The sequence below is a fragment of the Apis florea genome, unplaced genomic scaffold (genome assembly GCF_048593485.1).
Source record: "Apis florea isolate Af1SG1 unplaced genomic scaffold, ASM4859348v1 contig_2411_pilon, whole genome shotgun sequence".
Lineage (NCBI taxonomy): Eukaryota > Metazoa > Arthropoda > Insecta > Hymenoptera > Apidae > Apis > Apis florea.
In genome coordinates this window covers 2,368,458-2,389,590 of record NW_028256580.1, presented here as the reverse complement: position 1 = coordinate 2,389,590, position 21,133 = coordinate 2,368,458, and the positions used below count along the sequence as shown (strand labels likewise).

At 41.1% G+C, this 21,133-nt stretch overlaps 1 protein-coding gene and 1 long non-coding RNA gene across 17 annotated transcripts in view; one reads left to right on the top strand and one right to left on the bottom strand.

Annotated features, from left to right (window-relative positions):
- Positions 1-729: 729 nt before the first annotated feature.
- Positions 730-21,133, bottom strand: part of p120ctn (adherens junction protein p120) — a 42,733-nt gene continuing 22,329 nt past the window's right edge. For 2 of the 15 annotated variants that reach the window (XM_086905625.1, XM_086905626.1), the window contains exons 2-16: positions 17,787-17,865; positions 17,238-17,303; positions 16,341-16,382; positions 16,126-16,255; positions 15,703-15,985; positions 15,444-15,569; positions 15,144-15,203; positions 14,210-14,832; positions 12,690-13,077; positions 11,546-11,563; positions 10,412-10,728; positions 9,993-10,296; positions 9,773-9,911; positions 9,394-9,517; positions 730-6,770 (exon numbers count right to left, since the gene is read on the bottom strand). In XM_086905625.1, coding sequence (XP_086761751.1) covers positions 6,519-6,770; positions 9,394-9,517; positions 9,773-9,911; positions 9,993-10,296; positions 10,412-10,728; positions 11,546-11,563; positions 12,690-13,077; positions 14,210-14,832; positions 15,144-15,203; positions 15,444-15,569; positions 15,703-15,985; positions 16,126-16,255; positions 16,341-16,382; positions 17,238-17,303; positions 17,787-17,818 — 2,904 coding nt within the window. In that variant the 5' untranslated portion in view covers positions 17,819-17,865 and the 3' untranslated portion in view covers positions 730-6,518. Of the gene's footprint in view, positions 6,771-9,393; positions 9,518-9,772; positions 9,912-9,992; positions 10,297-10,411; positions 10,729-11,545; positions 11,564-12,689; positions 13,078-14,209; positions 14,833-15,143; positions 15,204-15,443; positions 15,570-15,702; positions 15,986-16,125; positions 16,256-16,340; positions 16,383-17,211; positions 17,304-17,786; positions 17,866-21,133 lie in introns of those variants that run through there. The other 13 variants (XM_086905632.1, XM_012483837.3, XM_086905628.1 and 10 more) reach the window with 10 other exon arrangements.
- LOC116414000 (uncharacterized) lies at positions 13,482-18,222 on the top strand. Of its 2 annotated transcripts, XR_015291410.1 has the most exons (8): positions 13,482-13,707; positions 13,852-13,956; positions 14,030-14,863; positions 14,963-15,359; positions 15,459-15,564; positions 15,674-15,820; positions 16,010-16,321; positions 17,562-18,222. It is a non-coding gene; the product is annotated as an uncharacterized LOC116414000 (long non-coding RNA). The 2 variants fall into 2 exon arrangements; XR_015291409.1 differs by lacking the exon at positions 17,562-18,222 and having other exon boundaries at positions 16,010-16,560.

Below are 21,133 nucleotides of genomic sequence, written 5' to 3'. Positions count from 1 at the left end.
TCGATGAAAATCATCGACTTTTTAATTTCAATTTTCTCAAATCAGCTAGAGGGGGGGAAAAAAGCAAACTGACCTGGAAAGGAACGAGTGGAAAAAGGAGAGGGGAAAACTTGAGCTTCGACAAATAGCTAGGGAGGAGAGGGAGAGAGGGGGGAATTGATAAGCCGCAAAATGGATATTCTCCCTATTTCCATTTTACAGAGTGTAATTGAATATAAAAAGAGAAGGAGGAGAAGGGAGAGAGAAAGGATACGCGTGGAGGACGCCCTCTGTGTGCGCCACTGGTGGTTTCTTATCGCTGTGGGAGCAGGTGGCTCGTGGTCACCGAGCCGTGAGAATTTCCTCGTTGAAATACGATCATCGAGCCAACCTTTATCGCTCGTCCCCAGTTTCTTTAACTCGAATCAATTTTTTTACACCACTCCCCCCTCCAAAAAATATTTTCCAACAAATTTATCTACGATTCTTTAGTTTAAGTTTCAAAGATTTCAAGGATTAAAGAAACGAAAAATAATAATAGAATGGGTTTCGAAGGACGCGCAAAAAAAGGCTTGTCGTAATTGGCAGAGTAGATTGCAAATTGACAATCTGCTTGAAATTTCTCGGGAAAAATAAAAAAACGAATGGGTAGAGAGAAAAATATTTTCATCCTCTTTTTCCTCGGTATCTGCGTTTCGATGATGGAATTATCTTCTTTTTATATGGGATAGTAAAAAAACGTAGGGCAACTTGGTTTCAGCGCAATTAAATTCTTTAATTGTTGTCAGTCGGGTTCGAAATACACTAGTCGATCTTTTTTTTTTTTATTAATTATTGTATATACTGTGGTACTCCTCCGATATAAATAATACGACGTCGATAAAATAATGACAATATGTTTGCTCTTCGTCCTCCTCCGTCTTAACAAATTATATATATATATATATAAATATATATATATATATATATATATATTATAATATATATTATATTACGTGTATAATATATATATATATATATTATATATATTATATGTATATATATATATATATACATCTACTTCATTTAGTAATTGTTCGTCGTCGATAAATTGCGTAAAACACATACGAGATAAATAAAAACGGCGATGAAGGTGATAATGGATCGTGAACGATGAAAATCCCCACCGCGGTTTCTCTCAAGGGAGGCGTTTGGGGGAGAAGTCTTCGAAGAAGGGAAGGAGGAAGAAAAAAAAAAACTAAGAAAGAAAATTACTCGTCTTAGGAAATAAATATTTCAAAGAGTTTTTTTTTTTTTGGAATATCATCGAATAAACGATAGAAAAAATTGAAGAAAAAAAAAAAATCACACGAAATTTTTTTTTCTTTGGGAGAAAGGAAAGAAGGAAGGAAAGAAATCAAAGTGAAAAAAGCTTCCAAAAGACTCTCTCTCCCCACCCCCCCTCCCTCACGTCGGACTACAATCGTTTTACATAATTAATACTAAATGTGGTGTGGTGAAACTCCTCTAATACATCTAGAATGCACATCCATGCTTATTTAAATGCGTATCCTTTAATTTAAATACGTATGCAGCACTGTAGCCTATCTTTTTTTATTATTTTTATTTCATTATTTTCTTTTTTTTTTTATCCTTTTTTTCTATTATTCCTTATGCACGTGTCTCTGTCACTCTCTCTCTTTCTCTCTCTCTCTCTCGCTCTCGCTCCCTTACGCTCTTCTGTCTCTCTCTCTCTCTCTCCCTCTCTCTCTTCCTATTACGCGCATGCGTGTTACGTGTATATGTGTATGCGCACGTCGCGTACGTGTGTATGTACGTGAAATTCTTCCTGAAGTTCTCTCTCCCCTCTTTTTTCTTCGTCCACTTCCTCCTCCTCCTCCTCCTCTTCCTTCTTCTTCTTCTTCACCTTCCGTTTGAAAAATTCGAAAATTTCGAATTCCGTCGCCTCGAGGTAAATCAACATCTCGACGAGTCGATCTCGCCAGTCGATCGTACACTCGCGTGGGTTTTCGCGTGGAATTTTCCTCCTCGATCTTCTCCTCTTCGTTCCTTTTCCCTCTCTCGCTCTCTCTCTCTCTCTCCTTCCTTCCTTCCTTCCTTTCTTTTCGAGGTTCTTGATGGAGCGGCGAGTCTTGGATGGAGTCACTCGAGTTTTTTTTGTTTTTTTTTTTGTTTTTGTTCGCGCTATCAGTCTTCTTCCGAGTGATCGGTGACGATGATCGCGGTGAAGGGTGAATCTGGGATCTTCGCCCGGCGCAGAATCGAAGATCGATCGAAATTATTTTTCGAACGAACGAGAGAAAAAAAAAAAAAAAAAAAAAGAAAAAAAATACATCTCGACGAGATTTTTATCGAAGTGGATAGAGGGGATAGAGAAGGATAAATAGATTTTTTTTGGAAATTTTCTTCAACGATTCTTTTCGATTTGGATCGTTTTCTTTTTTTCTTTTTTTTCTTTTTTTCGAAATCGAGAGATCGATCTCCGCGATCCGCGCCGCGAGAAAGCAGCAAATGCGAGCAGCCGTTCGTGGAAAGGACAGCTCCTTAGGCCGGCGAGAATCGTGTAAAAAACGACGTAAAAATCGCTAGTAAAATCGCGACATGGTCGCGTTTAAAAAATTCCGGACGCTCTTTTTCGTTTTTTCTTTTTTTTTTTCCTTATTTTTTTCGCCCCTCCCCCCCCCTTCCCCTTTTTTTCTTCCCTCCCGTCGATCGAACCGTAGGCCGAACAACAACCCCAGCCTTGGTTGGAAACTTGCTTCCTCTCGAAAGAGAAAAATTTCCATGAAATTCGATCGAAATTTTTTAAATTTCTTAAAGTGAAAAAAAAAAATGTTGCAATCTCGATCGGGACGAAACTCGGCCGTGCCAAATCCAAAATATTTTAGAGAAGGTACAAAAGTCATCATCCAGTTATCATCTGGATTCTCAAAAGTATGAGCGATATTATTAAAAATTTTAAACGATTCGAGATTTCGCTTGGTCCAGCGCGAGTTGCACCCCTTTGAAAATGCAAATTTTCGAGTTGATCAGCCTTCGGGTCTTCCTATATTGTTTGCAACATTTTCTTCGAACGAGTTTTTCTTTTTCTTTTTTTTTTTTTTTTTCCGTTTTTTTTTTCATTTTTCTTTTTTTCTTCTTTTCTGCGAGCACGTCACTCCACAGACTACTTTTACAAAAATCCTTCGTCTCTCCCTCCACCAATTTTCTCTCTCTCTCACACACACACACTCTCTCACTCTCTCTCTCTCTCTCTTTCTCTCCCTCTCTCTCGCTCGTTAATCCTCGTAGAAAATTAGAAACGCTGGTTACGTGAAAACAATAAAAAGCGGATATCAAAATCTTCGTTTCGTTCGTGTAGATCGTGGCGGCTCCCCCGCCCCCCACCCAACAATTCCATCTCCCCGCCTCGAATACAGTTCCAATCCTCATTTTTCAAAAAAAAAAAAAAAAAAAAAAATTCCAATTCCAATGGAACATTTTTTTTTCACCAATCCCGTTCCAATTCCAATATTTCTTCTGTGTGAATTTCGAATTTCGTTTAAAGAATTCCAGAACGTTCAAAGTTCGAGAAAGAAGAAGAAATGGAAGAGGGGGGAGGGGGGCGAGGATTGGTCGGAGCCGCGCGTGTCACGTTGAGCGGTATGGTCCAAGAGGCGCCATCTAAGAGGCGAATTGGCGCGCGGAGGATCCGAACGATAAGCTCGAAATGATTCGCCCCTCTCTTCTCGAGGCGCGAGGTTTCGTTTTTACTCGCTTCACAACTCGAGGTTGCGCGGCTCGTTCCTGCTCGAAATCTTACGAATAGCCGCGATTTGTAAACGCTGCCTCGTCGCAACGATATTTCGTCTTGTCTTGTCTTGTCTCGTCCCGTCTCGTAGTGACGTATATACGTATATACGTGTATAACAGTTATGTCGGAGAACGATAGTGTTACGAATGGGAACAGAAACGATCGCGCGATTGGCTCGCTTCGATTCCTCCTCGAGGAGGGTCGATCGATGATCCGCGACCGAGAGTGTAACCTGGCGAAATGGAATAGCTTCCGGCTTCTTGCTTCTCGTCTACGATCGTCGTACGTTCCATTATCCGATTATCGATCTCGTCACTCGTTCGATCTCGTGAGATTGAACACGCGGAGCATGAATATATATATATATATATATGTACAAAATACGGGATAAGTAAAGTGTGTATGGACGACTACGTGTGGTATGACAGAGATCGAAGAGACAGAGGATGAACGACGATGGATTTGGACCGGTTATACCGCGAGACGACGATCGACGAGATCGATCGAATTATTTTTCTTTTCTTATATATCTCTCTCTTTCTCTCTCTCTCTCTCTCTCTCCCTTCTTTTCCAATTTTAGATCGATCGCGAAGAAGCGTTTATATTAGACTTTTTCTTCTAACGTGTGTGTGTATATGTGTGTGTGTGTATATATATATATATATATATATATAGATCTGTGTATATATATTTCTGAATTCGACGAAGGTGAATTATCAATCGTGTATAATATAATAATTCTTTTAACATCCTTCGCGCGTTGGTGTTATACTTTCTCTCTCTCTCTCTCTCTCTCTCTTTTTCTCTGGTGGCTATTATATAATCGTTAATCGCGAACACATTCGATTTTTCTTTTCTTTTCTTTTCTTTTCTTTTCTTTTTATTTTCTTTCAACTGTCGTAATAATATTATTTAAGAAATAGAACAAGGATATATTTATTTGTATATATATAATATATATGTATATATATCTATATATATATATAATATGTATATCGGCTATCAATAATGTCATCTCTGTCAAACATTCTGATAACATTGAACATCACATTATTCCCACCTTTATCCGTTCTTTATACTTTCGTTAAACCCCCCCCCCCTCTCTTTCTCCCTTTCTCGTCGAAAGATCCTCTTTCCTCGATCCTTCATTTTCGCCCCCTTTTCTCTTTCTCTCTCTCTCCTTTCCTATTTCGAATCATATTTTTATCGCGATATTCTAGAATATGAAGAAGTACAATAACAGCGAAGAATCATAAAAAATTCTTTCTCTCTCTCTCTCTCTCTCTCTTCTTTGTTTATCTTTTGCTTCTTATATTTCTCCTTTCGCCTTACTCCTCGAGAATAAACGCAGACTTTTTTTTAAGATAGACTTTTTCTCTCCTATCTCTCTCTATTCTCTTTTTCTTACGTTACTATGTTCGCGAGTGGACAGTTTTTTTTTATATACGGGCAGGCAGACAAAAAAAGTATCAGAATGGTAGCTCGCACATTCTCTCTCTCTCTTTCATCCATTTTCCATTTTCCTTCTTCTTCCTCTTCCTCTCCTTCTTTGTTTCTCTCACACGTTTCGCGCACTCTCTCTCTCTCTCTCGCGCGCGCTCGAGAAAAAAAAAATACAAAAAATGCAGCTCGCAAATATTCGAAACATCCTCGTGTAACATGCCACACCCACAGCCTCAGAAGTTTACGTAATATAATAATAATGATAATGATAATAATAATAATTATAATAATTATAATTATAATAATAATAATAATATAATAAGTAATCGATACGCTGTCTAATCGCGTGTCTATGATCCGTAGTGTACCGTGTTGTACGGTGTATAATATATCTCTATATATATAATATATTTATATATTCATTCATTTTTATACCCTTCCTGTATTTATATAACGGCAGCAACACGACCGCATCGTACTCGATGATATTAATAATAATAATAATCGTAATAATACCGCCTACTTATCCTTAGTAGTAATTTTAACGGGCACGGGTTCATTACCTTATCCCGCATCTTGACCGTCGTTAAAATATACATATACTGTGTGTGTGTATGTATGTGTGTATATGCGCGCGTGTGAGTGAGTGTATGTATGTGTATACATATATATATAATATTTATATATATATATAGTATATATTAATTTAGAATTGTGCAACGAAGGTTTAGAGCCATTGGTGCGACTACTGCTGCGGATGTGGTCGGACAAGTCGCTGTTTTTTTCTTTTTTTTTTTTTTCCCTTTTTGTTCCGTGTTCATCTACTATACATCGATACAATAACATGGGGGTGCGGAGTGCGATTTCTTTTTTTCTTTTTTCTTTTTTATATATATATATATATATATTTTTTTCCTCTTCTCCTTTTTCTCCCTTCTTTTCCCTCAAAACAAATTTCTAACTTCTCGAGCAAACTCGCTCGACGACCCAAAATCTCACCTTCCCTCTACACCCTTTTCCTCTCGGTGTCTTCCTCCACCAAGTGGAGTGGGAGGAAAGTAACCCGGATAAAGAGGAGAAAACTCGTTTAATAACAAAACGTCGTCCTCAATGCCCTCTTCTATCGTCCAATCTCCCCTCGCCACGGCGAGAGCAGCAATTCCTCTTCTAATTCTCCCCGCTGGGCCTGGGGGGGTGGGGAGGAGGAAACGTTCCTCGGCAGATTCTGCGGCGGCCTCGGGGGAGGAGGGACGGCGGTTGCCCCCCGAGGGAGGGCGGCTGGATCCCGGACAAGGCTGGCCTGTTATACCCAGGAGTCGCCGGCGGAGGCGGCCGTTGAGTTGGGCGGTACGTTCACCGTCGCCGTGGCGGCAGAGCCGTCGGGGACGCCCACTCCGTCGGCCACCCATTGGCCGGCCGCGGGCACACTGGGCGCCACCCCCGAGCCGACCACCGGCCCCTGACCCTGCGCCTGGCCCACCCCCAGCTCATACTGCCGCTTCTTTTTCTTCTCCAAGTTAACTTGCGCGTAGAGCGGCTCACCGGGTTTCGGTTGCTGCAACACACACACAAGCCAACGGTTAGTTAGAGCCCTGGCTCGGAGGGTAGCCGGGGGTGGATCGGTCGGGGGTGGGCCGCTCTTGGAGACGATCGGGCCCGGTTCTTTTTTTTTTCTTTCGTCCTTTTTTTTTTCACTCGGTCCCTGTGCTCTTTCCCTTTGTTTTTTTTTTTTTTTTTTTTTTAAATTCGCTGTGCAATAACACAATTACAAAATCGGAAGGAATTTTAGTTTAACTTAACATACTTTTTACTTTTACACAGTTTGTATTTATTACGATGGATGGGTGAATGAGCTCGATTGGGGAAAAACAGAGGGGGAATAAGACAGCACCGATCTAAAAGAGCAAGGAGCAATTAAAAAGGAGGGGGGAAGTGATGAAATTCCGTATAATAAAAAAAAAAAAAAAAAAAAAAAAAAGAAAGAAAGAAAAAGTGTTGAACTTATACAGCGTGTATACCAATGAATCAAATTGATGAGATACTGTCAGATACTCTTTTATTATTATGCTCGGTTAATTTGGATATAAATAGAGTTATAAATAAGTTCGTGCAATAGTCAACTATAGTCAACTATAAACCATGCTTCGACGAGGTGCGCCTAGCTTCTTCTCTCGATACAATGAAAGTCGCTTTAATGAGTGTGTATGTATGTGTGTGTATGTGTCTGTCTATCTGTCTGCTATACGCTGTCTATATATAAAGAGAGAAAAAAAAAAAAAAAAAAAAAAAGAAGAAGAAGAAAGAATAGAATACCTCTTCCGAACGAATGTGAACCGTGTGAATTATATATATATATTTTTTTTTTTTCTTTTTGTGCTTTCGTTTAACTTTACCCTGCTCGTTTGAAAATTGGAAAAAATCGTGATGATCGTGCGTTGAAAAACACCCTACTACGTATTTACCTTCCATTCTCTTTTTTTTCTTTTTTTTTTCATTTTTATTCTCTCTCTCTCTCTCTCTCTCTCTCTCTCTCTCTTTCTCTCTACTGTAACATTACTAGTATAGACTCTGGATCAATCATGGGTTAACCAGTCCACTCTATAGACTTCTCGATAATGGAACGATATATATATATATATTGGTCACACTACTGTTCTAAACGTCAATTAGGCAGCGGGCATCGATCTTCCTCTACCAGATGGGATCCAAATAGTAGGATTATCGAATTTCGAGAAAGAATAAATCAGATTGGATTCGTCGTCGTGATCGGCTCGATCCGCTTCCTAATCGATGGATACTGGCAAAGTACTTGGTTCTGCAACAACTAATCTCTTATACAATCGTAGTTAGAATCATGCGAGACATGTTTCGACTTCCATATATCTTTCGTACAACTTCTTTTTCTTCCTATCTCGCTATACGGCATAAATATATATATATATATATATATATATGTATATCAAAAATTTTTCTTCGTTACAATTCGCAAGCACGGGTTAATCCCGATGAATTTGTAACGAACGAATCGAAGAGGCATTCACAAACGAAACGAAATCTACGATCGAGCGTGTACACGATAATTGGATTTTCGCGAATCGAACGCCCTCTCGGCTCTTGCAACAGCGACGGTATTTCATTATGGACGCTCGTTATCGTTCTCGTATCTCTCGCACAACAACGCAACGACAAATCCTCTCTTCTCAATGTTACGCGCCGATAACGACGAGATTTGTGCGCGTGTTGCGTGAATGTGTCGGTCGATTATTTATATGTAAAAAAAAAAAAATGCTAAATACTCGATAATCCCGTGGACTGTTTTATGGACGATCGCTTAACGCGATCCATTCCTCTTTCTCCCTCTCACACTCGCTCTCTCTCTCTCTCTCTCTCTCTCTCTCTCTCTCTATCTGTTAATACTGGTGTAATACTTTTCTATACAAATAATGCGGCTTCCATATAACCGTGAAACGCGATATAATTGGTACTCGTTAATTGACTTAGTTTATATATGTTAAGTAACTCCGTTCTCTCTCTCTCTCTCTCTCTCTCTCTCTCTCTCTCTCTCTCTCTCTCTCTCTCTCTCGATCCATTTCGTATCACAACCGCACGAGGTGGGCGCATATACACCATATTTCTTTTCACTTTCTCCGCCACGATCATTTTATTTTATCCTTCTTCTCCTCTGTCGATATCCGTATCAAGCGGATAAATGTAGCAGCGCAGGGCACGACAATTATCATTCGCTTAACCGGCACTTGGCGCAGGGAAATACCTCTTTCTCTGTTCTTACGTAAATTGTGGTGAATGTACATTTGGAAAAGAATCGGGACAAAGAAACAAGAAAATTCGAACCGGCTTATCGTTGAATCTATCGTTGAAAATATAAATAGCGGCGAGTTTATCGACTGAGAGATATTATCGACTGTGTACTTTCGTCTTACGAAGCTCGTCGTTTTTCATTTCTTAATACTCTTCTGGACGTTTCTTTTCTTTTCTTTTTTCTTTTCTTTTCTTTTCTTTTTTTCCTTTTTTTTTTTTTTTTTTTTTTTTATCAATCGCTTGTTTGAACTCAAACCCTGCGAGTAACGACAGCGGAACGAAATGCAGCGAGATATTGCTGTGGCATTACGGGAGCCCAAATTGTTCGTCACACGGTACCATTAGTTGTTGTTACTTACAGGCTGGTAAATGGTAGGTCGACCAACGTTATTCGAGTTCATGTTCGCTCTCTGGATCGTTCTGTCCTCGTATCTGGTGCTCCCTTGACTCGCCATCGGTCGATTCAGCGTGCTACAATCATAGCTAAATTTAACGCAGGGTCGAGAAAGTTCGGGGATCCGCAACGGGCGTGGACTCCGCTTAAAAAAAAGAAAATTTCTCCATCCACAACAGAGTAAAAAAAAAAAGAGAGAGTAAATGGGAGAAGCATATACTTAAAAGTCAAAAGTGCGGAGTCCAGGAACGGAAACGACAAAAATAAAAGATTGGTAGGTGTTTTAACGAACGATCAGAACTCTTGAAATCAATGGATCAACGAGAGGGGGGGGAGAGGTTTACCTATTCGCGTTGTTGGGTGAATTAGGCCCTGAATTCCGCGCGGCCACCGTCTTCGTTACGAAATCTTGCTCCTTCCAACCGTGCTTCTTGTAAACGTCTCTCAACTCTTGATGCTGCCACATCGTGAACAAGACTTGTCCTAAAAATTAATAACAATTCGTCCAATCTCTCTGAAACATTTGTCATTTCCAGAGTATTCGGTAGAGAGTGGAACTCTTGCCTGCAAATTTAAGAACACGTGGCGTGTACTTCTGGCGTTGCCTGGTGATGTTCATCAGTCTGTCGACACCGCCAGCGTCCAACAGGGAACGCGAGAACTCGGCGTTCTTCTTGATCACCTCGTTCAACGTTGCAAGCACCGCGGCGATCGTATCGTCGCTGGTTCCTTGGTCGTGCTGGTTATTCCCCGAGGGCAACTTTTGAATAAGGTCACGCATCGCGTACTTCCCTATCAACTCCTTGTTCCGCTGATCTATCGCCAGATTCCTGAGAGCCGTGGCCACGGCGCAGACTACCCGGTCCACCTACCAGAAAAAAAACGTTTCAACTTAAATCGTTTTCGCTCTACTATTTTGGCACAACTACAATATTTATTTCACAAGTCTTAATCTATATATGTTTCACAATTCTTCCAGCTACCTCCATCCGCAACAGCTCCACCAAAATGGGAAGCCCTTTCTCCTTTCTCACAGCCGCACGAATTTCGATACTGGGCTGCCAATAGCAGGCCGCAAGGTTCTGAAGCGCGCCCGCCGCCGCCTCGAGGGTCTCCGGATTCGAGCACGTCTGCAACAGCTTCAGATAGGACTGGACCACCTCGGGCTGCCAGAGAAGCTCCATGCCTCTGACAGGCTCGGTTCTCGGGCTGGTCGTGGTGCGGGACGCGGTCGTCTCCTTTTGCACCGGTTGCCCGTCCTTCTTCTTCTTGCTGCCCCCGAAGCAACCGAGGTTCTCGCCTAGAGCAAAACGATTTCAATTGTCGCGTTAATTATTACAGGATATTAAATAAATAATATAGAGTGGTAACAGGTCTAATCAACATTGCACGTGGCCTGATATGATACGATATTGAGCTTCCAGCATTATTGGAATAACTTAATTGATTCGAGCGAGTGGATGACGTTGAACGCATGCAATTCGATTTTTGGTTAAAATTTGACAAGGTTGACAACGCTACTTCTCAATCAAACGGGTAAAGAGGCAACGCCTGAAACATGGCAAACAACACAGCTTGCTGGAATTGCGGCCAGTCAATCGAGTAGGAGCGGTATTATGCAAGATGCATTGTAGATGTACAATTAAGGCTCGATAATTAACCATTGATTTCTAATATTTGACACCCGTGTTTAATCTCATTCAATAATAAATCTCAATAAATGCAAATAGCGGCAACAATGTGATTCTGTTTTCCGTTTTGGAGAACATCCATTAACGGTGCGTGATTAACGGTGTCAATATTAGAACAATGATTGTAAACATTGATCGCGTGATCGTGTTTGCCAACGATAGCGGGTCTAAGTTTCTACAAAGTTGTCGAGAGTTATCGGTTGTTTGTCGAAGATAAAAGAAACGAAAATAAAAAAGAAAAAAAAATATAAGTCGAGCGAACTCGACTCGATGGTTGGTCGTGGAAAAGCGATGCATGCATTGCAACGACTATTTGGATTCGTCTCGAGAGAGAGAGAGAGAGAACAAAAAAAGGAACAAAAAAAAAAAAAGAAAAGAACATAGAAAATAAATTAAAATAACGATGGAAGTACAAGAATGTCTTACCTTGACATAAACTGTATGCTAAAAAGATTGAAACACATCTTTAATTCATGCTAAACTAGAAAGTATATAAAACTTGTTTTTTTTTTTTTTCTCTTTACTTTACTTTTCTTTTCTTTTCTTTTCTTTTCTTTTCTTTTCGCTTCTCTAAATTTTCCACCTTGTCGACTTGAAAAAAAAAAAAAAAGAATCTTACGACATTGCACACAAGGATCAAGAGAGAAACAAGAGAAGAAAATCATAACACCGAAAGGGGGAAACACAAAGATCAACGTGGTTGCAAGAAAGATACGTACACTAAAATCGACTGTATGTGCTATCGCTAATGAAAGGGTATATCGTCCTCACGCAGAGACATCGTTGCATCATTACCATTACGAACATTACCCAATTACGTTACCCAATCAAACGTGTAAGCGATTATACTCAACAGAGACGTAAGCGTTACAACGAGTATTCAAGTGTATTACAACAAGTGTGGGGTTATCGTTTTTGATAAATTCGTGGATAGATAAATATAATACGACTCCTGATCCATTACCTTGCACGTTTTTCGCATTCCACTGAATGGAATGTGAAACGCGCGATATCCCGTCGTTATGCGACTTGTTTACCGTACAATAATCGCGTTGTCAAGCGGATGTACACGTAAATGTGCTTCGTTCCTCCCCGTCGCGATTCTCCTCGTGTTGGAAGACTATCGCTTATACGATTATCGATCCTACTTTTCGGAGAACTAATTTTCATAGTTCACGACAATTCCAGTATCTACTTTGCGGAGATACAGGGCGATACAAAAGTACAATGGTAACATAACAAGGAAGCATAACAACGGAGAACGATACAAGAATTTAACACAACTTGATAAAAGTGAGATCTGCCGAGATCCTTTCCAATTGGGTTGCTTTTGTACCGCACTGATTGTGGCAACATATGCACACATCTTGGATGGATTACGACTTTGGTTACAACTTTTCCCCTTATATTATATCACATCAACTCTCTTATCATCAGCACAATTCGGCTACATGCGTGTTTCGCCACATGCCCACACAGGGAACCGGTGGTGTGTTTACAATGGCAGAGGGGAAGGGTGGTACGCACGCTCGTCTCATTCCCGGGAATGCAAGGGGACACAGGCCCTCACCTTTGGCCGGCGCCGCCACCCTGTTCTGAACGGTCGACTGAATCGGGTGCTTGTCGTAGTTCGGGTCCTCCACTTCCTGGCAACGGTAGCTCAGGTTTCGCAGGATGCACACGCAATTCTCCACGATCTTGTTCCCGATGTTCGACTTCTCGATGGCGGACCGCACCACGTAGAGAAGGGCGTCGACCAGGCCGTCGCACTCGCGGAGCTTCTTCCTCGCGTATTCCCCGGCGCTCGACACGTTCCTCAACACGCCGGAAGCGTTTCTGAACACGGTCGACCAGCACGTCTCCCCGCTCGAGGAGCTTGGATCCCAGCCGCTGTGAGGGATGATTATGTTGTTCACCACCATCGTCACGCCGTCGTCGATTATGGATTTCTTCAAGTCCTGAAAAAAGGGTATCGCGTGAGACGAAAGCGAGGATTGATTTCTCTCTTATCTCGATTAATTTCTTCGCCGATTCCGTTGTAAAGTTATAAAGCCTGCGATGGATTGTTGTCGACGAATTACTTAACCTCTAAAAAATTTGCAAAGTATTTATTTGGGAACACTTTTTCCGTTTACTTATCTGTCGTAGTTATAAAGCCTACGATGCATTGCAGTCAATGAAATACTTAACCTCTAAGAAATTTGGCTCGACAAATTTATTTATTTGGGGATAATTTTTAATTCGAGTTAAATCTCCACTATCACTGACATTTCAAATAAATAAATTCTTCGTTATTCTCGGTGAAGTTCCGTTAGAATCGTGACCGATCGATCGATTTTATCGATGCCATATCGATAATTTTCGACGTGTCGATAATATCGTTACGAGATGTCGCTAATGGATACCAGTGATCGAAGTTCTTTCTACCTCTTTCTTTCTTATTTAAAGTTATTACTAAAGCACGTAAAAATATTATTTGTGGCAAGTTATTGGTGGCAAATCAGCGTTATAATTACCAACAATGTCTTTAATGATAAAATTCGAATAAGAAAGGACTCTAGTTTCATCTGTTAATGATAGTTTGACAGGTAAAGGTATCTTTTGAACATTATACAACAAGCTTTTTTTCTTGGTTCTCGTATTTTAACTCAAACGTTTTGCATTCTCTATTATCGATCATTATCTTCGTCAACTATCGCCTCCACTATAAAATCTATGATCAAAATTACAAGTGTGACTCGACAAGAGCTTGAACATAACCTGTTACCGATCGTCCACGAAAAGATGACGAACGAAACGAGAGAAATGCACATACATCCAATACTTGCCATAGCATAGTAAGTAACTTTTCACAACTGCAATAATTTTGTCAATTAATAATTAATCCTTTATGCATTTATATTCAAAAAGGTTACCAACCAAGAGTAACAAGATTCCCTAGAATATATAACTATATTATACGTATATATATATATATAAACACACGTATACGAGGATTGCATAGGATTAATAAACAAGCAAGGTATAGTACATAGCAATACTATAATCCAACCAATGCCATTTTAATGCGCATCTCTTACGTCCGCTCACCTCACACGAGGACAAATTCCACAGGACCCCCGTGACCAGCTCCTTCACGTCGGCATCCGACGTTCTGCGCAACAAATTGATCAAGGCGGGGACGCCGCCCGCGTTCTTGATGGCCCTCTTGTTCTCGTCGTTCTGCCTCCCGTACGACAAGTTCCTCAACGCGCCGCACGCGTTCCTGTACACGTCCGGATTGTCGTGGTCGAGCAGCTGGACTAACGGCGGTATGCCGCCCAAACTTCGCGTCTTCTGCTTGTTGGGGTCGTCCATGTAGCACAGGTGTTGCAGATACGCGGCGGCGTTCGCCTTGATGATGTTGTTCGGGTTGCTGAGGAAGCCTATCACCTCGGACAGATTCGGGTCCCGCCATCTCATCGACTTTTGGTCGTCGTCCAGCGGGCTGGCCATCCCGGGCACGACCGGGTGTCGGGACTGCAACCGTTGGAGGTGGACCTCGTCGTCGAACATCCCGGGCGGGACGCCGGTCGGGAGGGGGACCGGGTGGCCCTCGTCGTAGCCGGGCACATCGCTTGGGACCGCGACCGGGCCCACCCCGACGCCAGGGCCGTATCCGACGGGCCCGTATGGGGACGGAGACACGTAACCGTAGGCCACTTTATTCTCGTCTGGAAAATGGAGATGGCGTTTTAGAAGAAGGTGGCCTTTCTTTGCATTTGTTTGAAACGACGGCACAAGTAGTGTTGTAACGTGAAACGCATAATTCACTCGCATTATCTTGTTGCTTTTATTTTTTAGCTGCGGTGATGGTTGCTCGCTCGAAGCGATAACGAGGAGGGGGACGAGAGATAAACGACGATAAACGCGCGATCGTGACGAGAAAAGGGAAGGGAAGAGGAGAGAAATATATATATATAGAGAGAGAGAGATAGATAGAGAGAGAGAGAACGTGTTAAATAAATTATTGATGTGACCCTACCATGAGGATGCTGAGAGGGTTCGCCGGAGTCATCCATATTCCAAGAGTTGCTGATCTGATCTAGAGAGAACACAAAATAACAAACGAATGTCAGGCATGAGAGATAATTAAAGTGAATTATGCTGCATCCTCCTGTGCACGCGACAAATTCCACAACATCTGATATCTGGCTGGATGATCTCTCTGGACACGGTTTGTGGACACCTGTCTATATAGGTATCGCATTCTTTTGAACATGGGGGAGAAACACGGGGGACTTAGAGGGGGGATCCTTCTAATCCTTTCGATTAACGAACCTACCATATTGATCTCCAGGACCACCGGGACTAGGAGTAATACGATAATGATCTTGCAACGCGGGATTCAAACCTGGATCGATGTCGTTGTAGCCTCCTTCCACGTAAGGCGCCGCCTTGCGCAGGTATTCTTTAACAAACAAACAAACGAACGAACGAAAGAAAGTAGTAAAATAGAAAGAAAACTACTTTGATATTTCACTGTACTTTACTAATTCCACTGATAATTTTCAGAAACCGAGATGATAAAAATGAACGCTCACCATGCGGAGGCGAGGCACGACTGTGCTCCGAGGGGCTGTGGGGGCTGTGAGGAGAGTGCGAGCGTGGCATGTAGATTCCATGGGGGCCTGGATACCCTGGTTGGGGCGGGTAGCCGAGGTAGGGCTCGTAGTGCTCGAAACCGACCATGTACGAGTCGGCCGGGTACCGTCGGTCCGCGTGTTGATAGTCCTGGGACATCAATGGAACCGACATGTAGCTCACCGCGCCCGGATCCGGCTCCATGTGTGACACCTCGCGCACCACCTTCGACACGTTTGTTACCTGGAATTATTTTTTTTTTGGCAGATCGAGAAGATTCTCGGAAATATTGGGATGTAAGAATAAATGGATATTCTTGGGAGAAGAAAATTGGGAACATCGTGGAGAGGTGCAATCGTTAGCAGGAGTAAAACGGATCTCACTTGTTGAGTAGTTTGCTGCTTATGGCTCCGGATGAGTAATGGATCCTCCTGGACAGACAAATGAGACGAATGCAACGAATGGGTATCCGCCTGGCCGTTACTTCCGTGGTAATCTGCATCACTCTGTCCGCTGCAAAATGATCCGCAATAATGATCAATTAGAGATGCGCGACAATCGCCGAATTATTCGCTCAAGGTTCGGTATAATAGCTTACGTGTATTGCGGCATGTCGGGGCCCTTCTCCTGGAGAACGCGTCTGGAAAAAAAAAAAAAGATGGAACGAATCGCTATTTGTTCCGAGTTATCATCTGGAAACGAGCCATCAATCACGAATATTAAACAGCTAAAATAATTTCGATGGATAAAGAACAAAAGGGGAACGAAAATTGGTGGCATTGTACGTATATCGGTACGTGCGATTGGAGGTAAAAAAAAAAAAATAGATAAATAAATAAATATAAAGCGCAGTTGAAACAGTATAATACAAAGTGAACGATGAAAAAGTAAAAGGAACGAAGAACAAAGCGAAGCATTCAGATACGAATCTAACTACGTTAAACTACCTCGTGCCCTCGTCACACATCACTCTCAACCATGCTAAATAATAAACGCGGAACGAGAATGTTAGTGCGGCCGAAGTTACTCATTCTGACAACACTTTTCGATGATTACTCTCTCCTTTGAAAATTCGTCGCAACGCCTCGCGAGATCTCGATGCACGGGATATCTATATCGAGGAAAATCTACAGGGTATATATACGTTTTAACCAAATATTTTTCCATTTGTTTTATTTCCGATCGGTTGACAAAGATTCGTTCGAAGATATTATTTGTGAAGAGAGATTTGAAAATATATCGTGAATATCGTTAAAACGTACACCCTGTATAATAGCATTTGTATAGAAGACATAAATCGTTCTCGTTTTAAGCGCACTCCATCGAGAATCTCGACGAGACGGCGAGTCCGAATTTTCGATTCGAAGCTTCGCTTTTTCCAAAGGAAAAATAATTAATACACGAACAATGTCGATGAACAATAGCGGAATCGGTTATTCGGTCGCGCTCGCGCGCTCAGAATGACTAACCTCGTCGATTAGGTCATGTTAGTCACCTCTGCGTGATCTCAGTGTGCGTTATGCTGTGCTCCTGTCTCTCGACGATTCGACGATTCACCAGCCTGGCATTAATAATTTCGTTCCGATTAATATACGGGTGCCGGGGTACGTGCATCCTAGGGTGCGATCTATTTTCTAACATATCTTGTAACTGTCTTTTTCATTACTGGTGGTCGCGTGGCCGATTCCCGGGCCTCGTGTGTCTATTTTTAATTTTTTTCCATTTTTTTTTTTTTTTTCGAGGCTTCGAGGAAAACGGGCCGAACGACAGCGGAGATAGATGAACAGATAGATAAATAGAATCTTTATTTCTTTTCTAGCCATTACCGAGGAAACGAGTTTCGCCAATTGGCCGACGTTACGTTTTTTTGCAATAGCCGTGTAAAGTAGAGAGAGAAGAGAAGAGAGGGGGGGAAAAGCGGAGTTCACCGACGATTCCCCTCGTTCGGAGAAGGAAGGAAAAGAGTAATAGAGCGAAAGAGAACGTATTATTCGGTTACGAGGCTCTCCTCGACAGAGAAACTCGAGTAGAGAAAGACACTTACAGACAGGAGTCAACCAGCTGATTATTTGACATACCAGCTGATTTTTCGTCTCTTGCCGCTCAGCAGTCGATGACGTCCCCTGGAATCACATTAAAACGACAATTCTTGAGAAGATTATCGAGAGAAACTTTTGAAAAATAAAAATCGAGAAGAGACACATTCGTGCGATACATAGCTCGGCTCTGACGAATCAACCGTCAACTGTTTACGACTACTCGAGCCTGTTAACGACCATCGTATTGATCGGTGCATTAGCGGAGGAGCTCTAATTAGCAAGGCATACGCACTTGATACTTCTTTCGTGAGGACAACTGAGAAAAGTTTATTATTCGGTTGAAAAAAACTTTCCACGATCTTGATCGGGCATTGTTGTTGTCAACGAGAGAAAACTTTTTCTAAAGAAGTTTGAAAAAGAATTCTTGAATGAAAACAAGCAAGTAAGATATATATATATATATATATATATATATATATATATATATATATATATATATATCGATGGCTAAAGCTCGTTAGAACGATCGAATCGATTTAATCTCTTTTTTTTTTTTTTTAAATTTATTCTTTTTTTTCACTTATCCAACCTTAATTAATTTTATCACTTCAACGTAGAGCGCGTGCAGTTAACAGGTGAAGTGAGGGTATCACGCGAGCGCCGCGCGTAATCATGGCATTAAAATATAAAACGAGCAGAAGAGTTTAATTAATTTGTCGCCTCGCTGCTCTTTTGTCGCGTGTTTCGATTGGCTGTTGCTCGGTATGCGTGAATTATACGCGTATATATATATATATATATATATATATATATATATATATATATACGAGGAAAGTTTCGCTAACGAATTCACCTAATGCAACTACGACCTCAGAATTTCGTCAGAGGGCGTACTAAAAGGATTTTAGCCAGTTCGACCGGTGTCGTCGGCCAATTCTATTCGACTAACGAACTTCGTTTCCACGTTTATTATCCTTTTTTTTTTTTTTCCACCCACGACGTAATCGCCTAGAGGTCTCTCCACAATCTCCCTTTTCCTTTGGAAAAGAATCTTTCGAAAATGAATTATTGAAAGCCAAATAAGTGGAAAGAAAAATATCCAATATTCCAATATTTCAGGAAAAATTCCAATCTTTTACTATCTTATACATATCCAACAAGATGAATTGTTGTAAATATATATGGATATGGCATTTTGAGCAGAAATGTATGTATGTTCTGTTTTCGTGTTGCAAATTCACAAGAATTTCCTCTCGATTGTATTTAATTGAGGGTTAGACTTTCATCCAAGTCCAAGTTGGCGCGACTTCTCCGGTTAATTAAAGAAGACTACTGTTTAATAACCGGTTGTCAACCGGGTGGACGCCAATTTGGCCCACTTTTCACCGACTCCCCGCGAATAATATTCCTCGTCCCTCGAGAGCCGTGAGAGGAGGGAACATCTCGCCCGATTGTTCCCAGTTATTAAGGTATTAGACGGTGGCACGTGGTCGGAAATTCAAGTCGGAGAGGAGATAAAAAGATCGTGACAACGGCAAATACCGCCGCGTTCGCGAGGATAAGATGAAACGGGGGAATTTGTTTAAGGCCCTCCCTCCTCCTCTCCCCTTATCCCCCTCTCGACCTCGATTCGAATCGCAAGGAAAGATACGTGTGTTCTCGATCATTAAACGATCGATTTAACAACAATTATACGGTTAGATGAATATTCCTTCTCATTTTCTAATAAATTAATAAATGACGCGTCAGAAGAAAGAGGTAAGAAATTGCTTCAAAAATGCCTCTCGGTTTCGTCCAAATTCGTCCTGGCTCTCCCATTTTTCGCCCGAAGCAACGAAAGGTAAACAAATCTCGGTCCAAACAGCGTTCATTCGACTTCCTCGCGTCGCGTCCGAGAGATCGATTCACCGCGCATAAGATGCGCCTCGTTGCAGGATCCCACGGGAGAATCTTTGGATCGTTCGAGGGAAGAAGCTTCGTGTAATTAAGAGGCTAATTGCCGCGCGCGCGGGTAACGAAGTGCGCGATTTCCTATCCCCAAGACCGCGGCGGAGAATCGCCCATTCGGCCGAAATTGCATCCTGTTAACGAGCCCTTCCTTTCCTCCTCCTCTCTTCTTTTTTTTTTTTTTTTCGATCCTCGAATACGAGTAAAATTCCATCCTGGCGATCGTTTATCCTTTTCTTTTCTTATCCTTGCTTTCTTTTTTCGCTCTTGCGTGCGCAAAAGGTTTGTTCGAAGGAAATTAGTTAGCGGGGATTTCGTTCAAGCAGAATTAGTGTACGATTTGTGGGCTCGTTGCTTGTAATTATTTGCTCTGGAATCGTAATAAGATTTTGATATGCGTAATGATAAAGAGCTACGATTTTTTTAGATAAGATCTATAGAATTTTGAATTATCTCGAGACGAAGGAATGGAAAGTACGATTTTTGAGGTTAGATCTATAATTTTCGAAATATCTCGAGACGAAGGAATGGAAAGTACGATTTTTGAGGTTAGATTTATAAATTTCGAAATATTTCGAGACGAAGGAATGAAAAGTACGATTTTTGAGGTTAGATTTATAAATTTCGAAATATTTCGAGACGAAAGAATGAAAAGTACGATTTTTGAGGTTAGATCTATAATTTTCGAAATATTTCGAGACGAAAGCATGAAAAGTACGATTTTTGAGGTTAGATCTATAATTTTCGAAATATTTCGAGACGAAGGAATGGAAAGTACGATTTTTGAGGTTAGATCTATAAATTTCGAAATATTTCGAGACGAAGAAATGGAAAGTACGATTTTTGAGGTTAGATTTATAAATTTCGAAATATTTCGAGACGAAGGAATGGAAAGTACGATTTTTGAGGTTAGATTTATAAACTTTGAATTATTTCGAGACGAAAGAATGAAAAGTACGATTTTTGAGGTTAGATCTATAATTTAAGAAATATTTCGAGACGAAGGAATGGAAAGTACGATTTTTGAGGTTAGATCTATAATTTTCGAAATATCTCGAGACGAAGGAATGGAAAGTACGATTTTTGAGGTTAGATTTATAAACTTTGAATTATTTCGAGACGAAAGAATGAAAAGTACGATTTTTGAGGTTAGATCTATAATTTTCGAAATATTTCGAGACGAAGGAATGGAAAGTACGATTTTTGAGGTTAGATTTACAAATTTTGAATTATTTCGAGACAAAGGAATGAAAAGTATGATTGATCTATAAATTTCGAAATACTTCGAAACGAAGGAATGGAAAGTATGATTTTGAGGTTAGATTTACCGACTTTGAATAATTTCGAGACGAAGGAATGGAAAGTACGATTTTTGAGGTTAGATCTACAGAGTTGGAATTGTGTT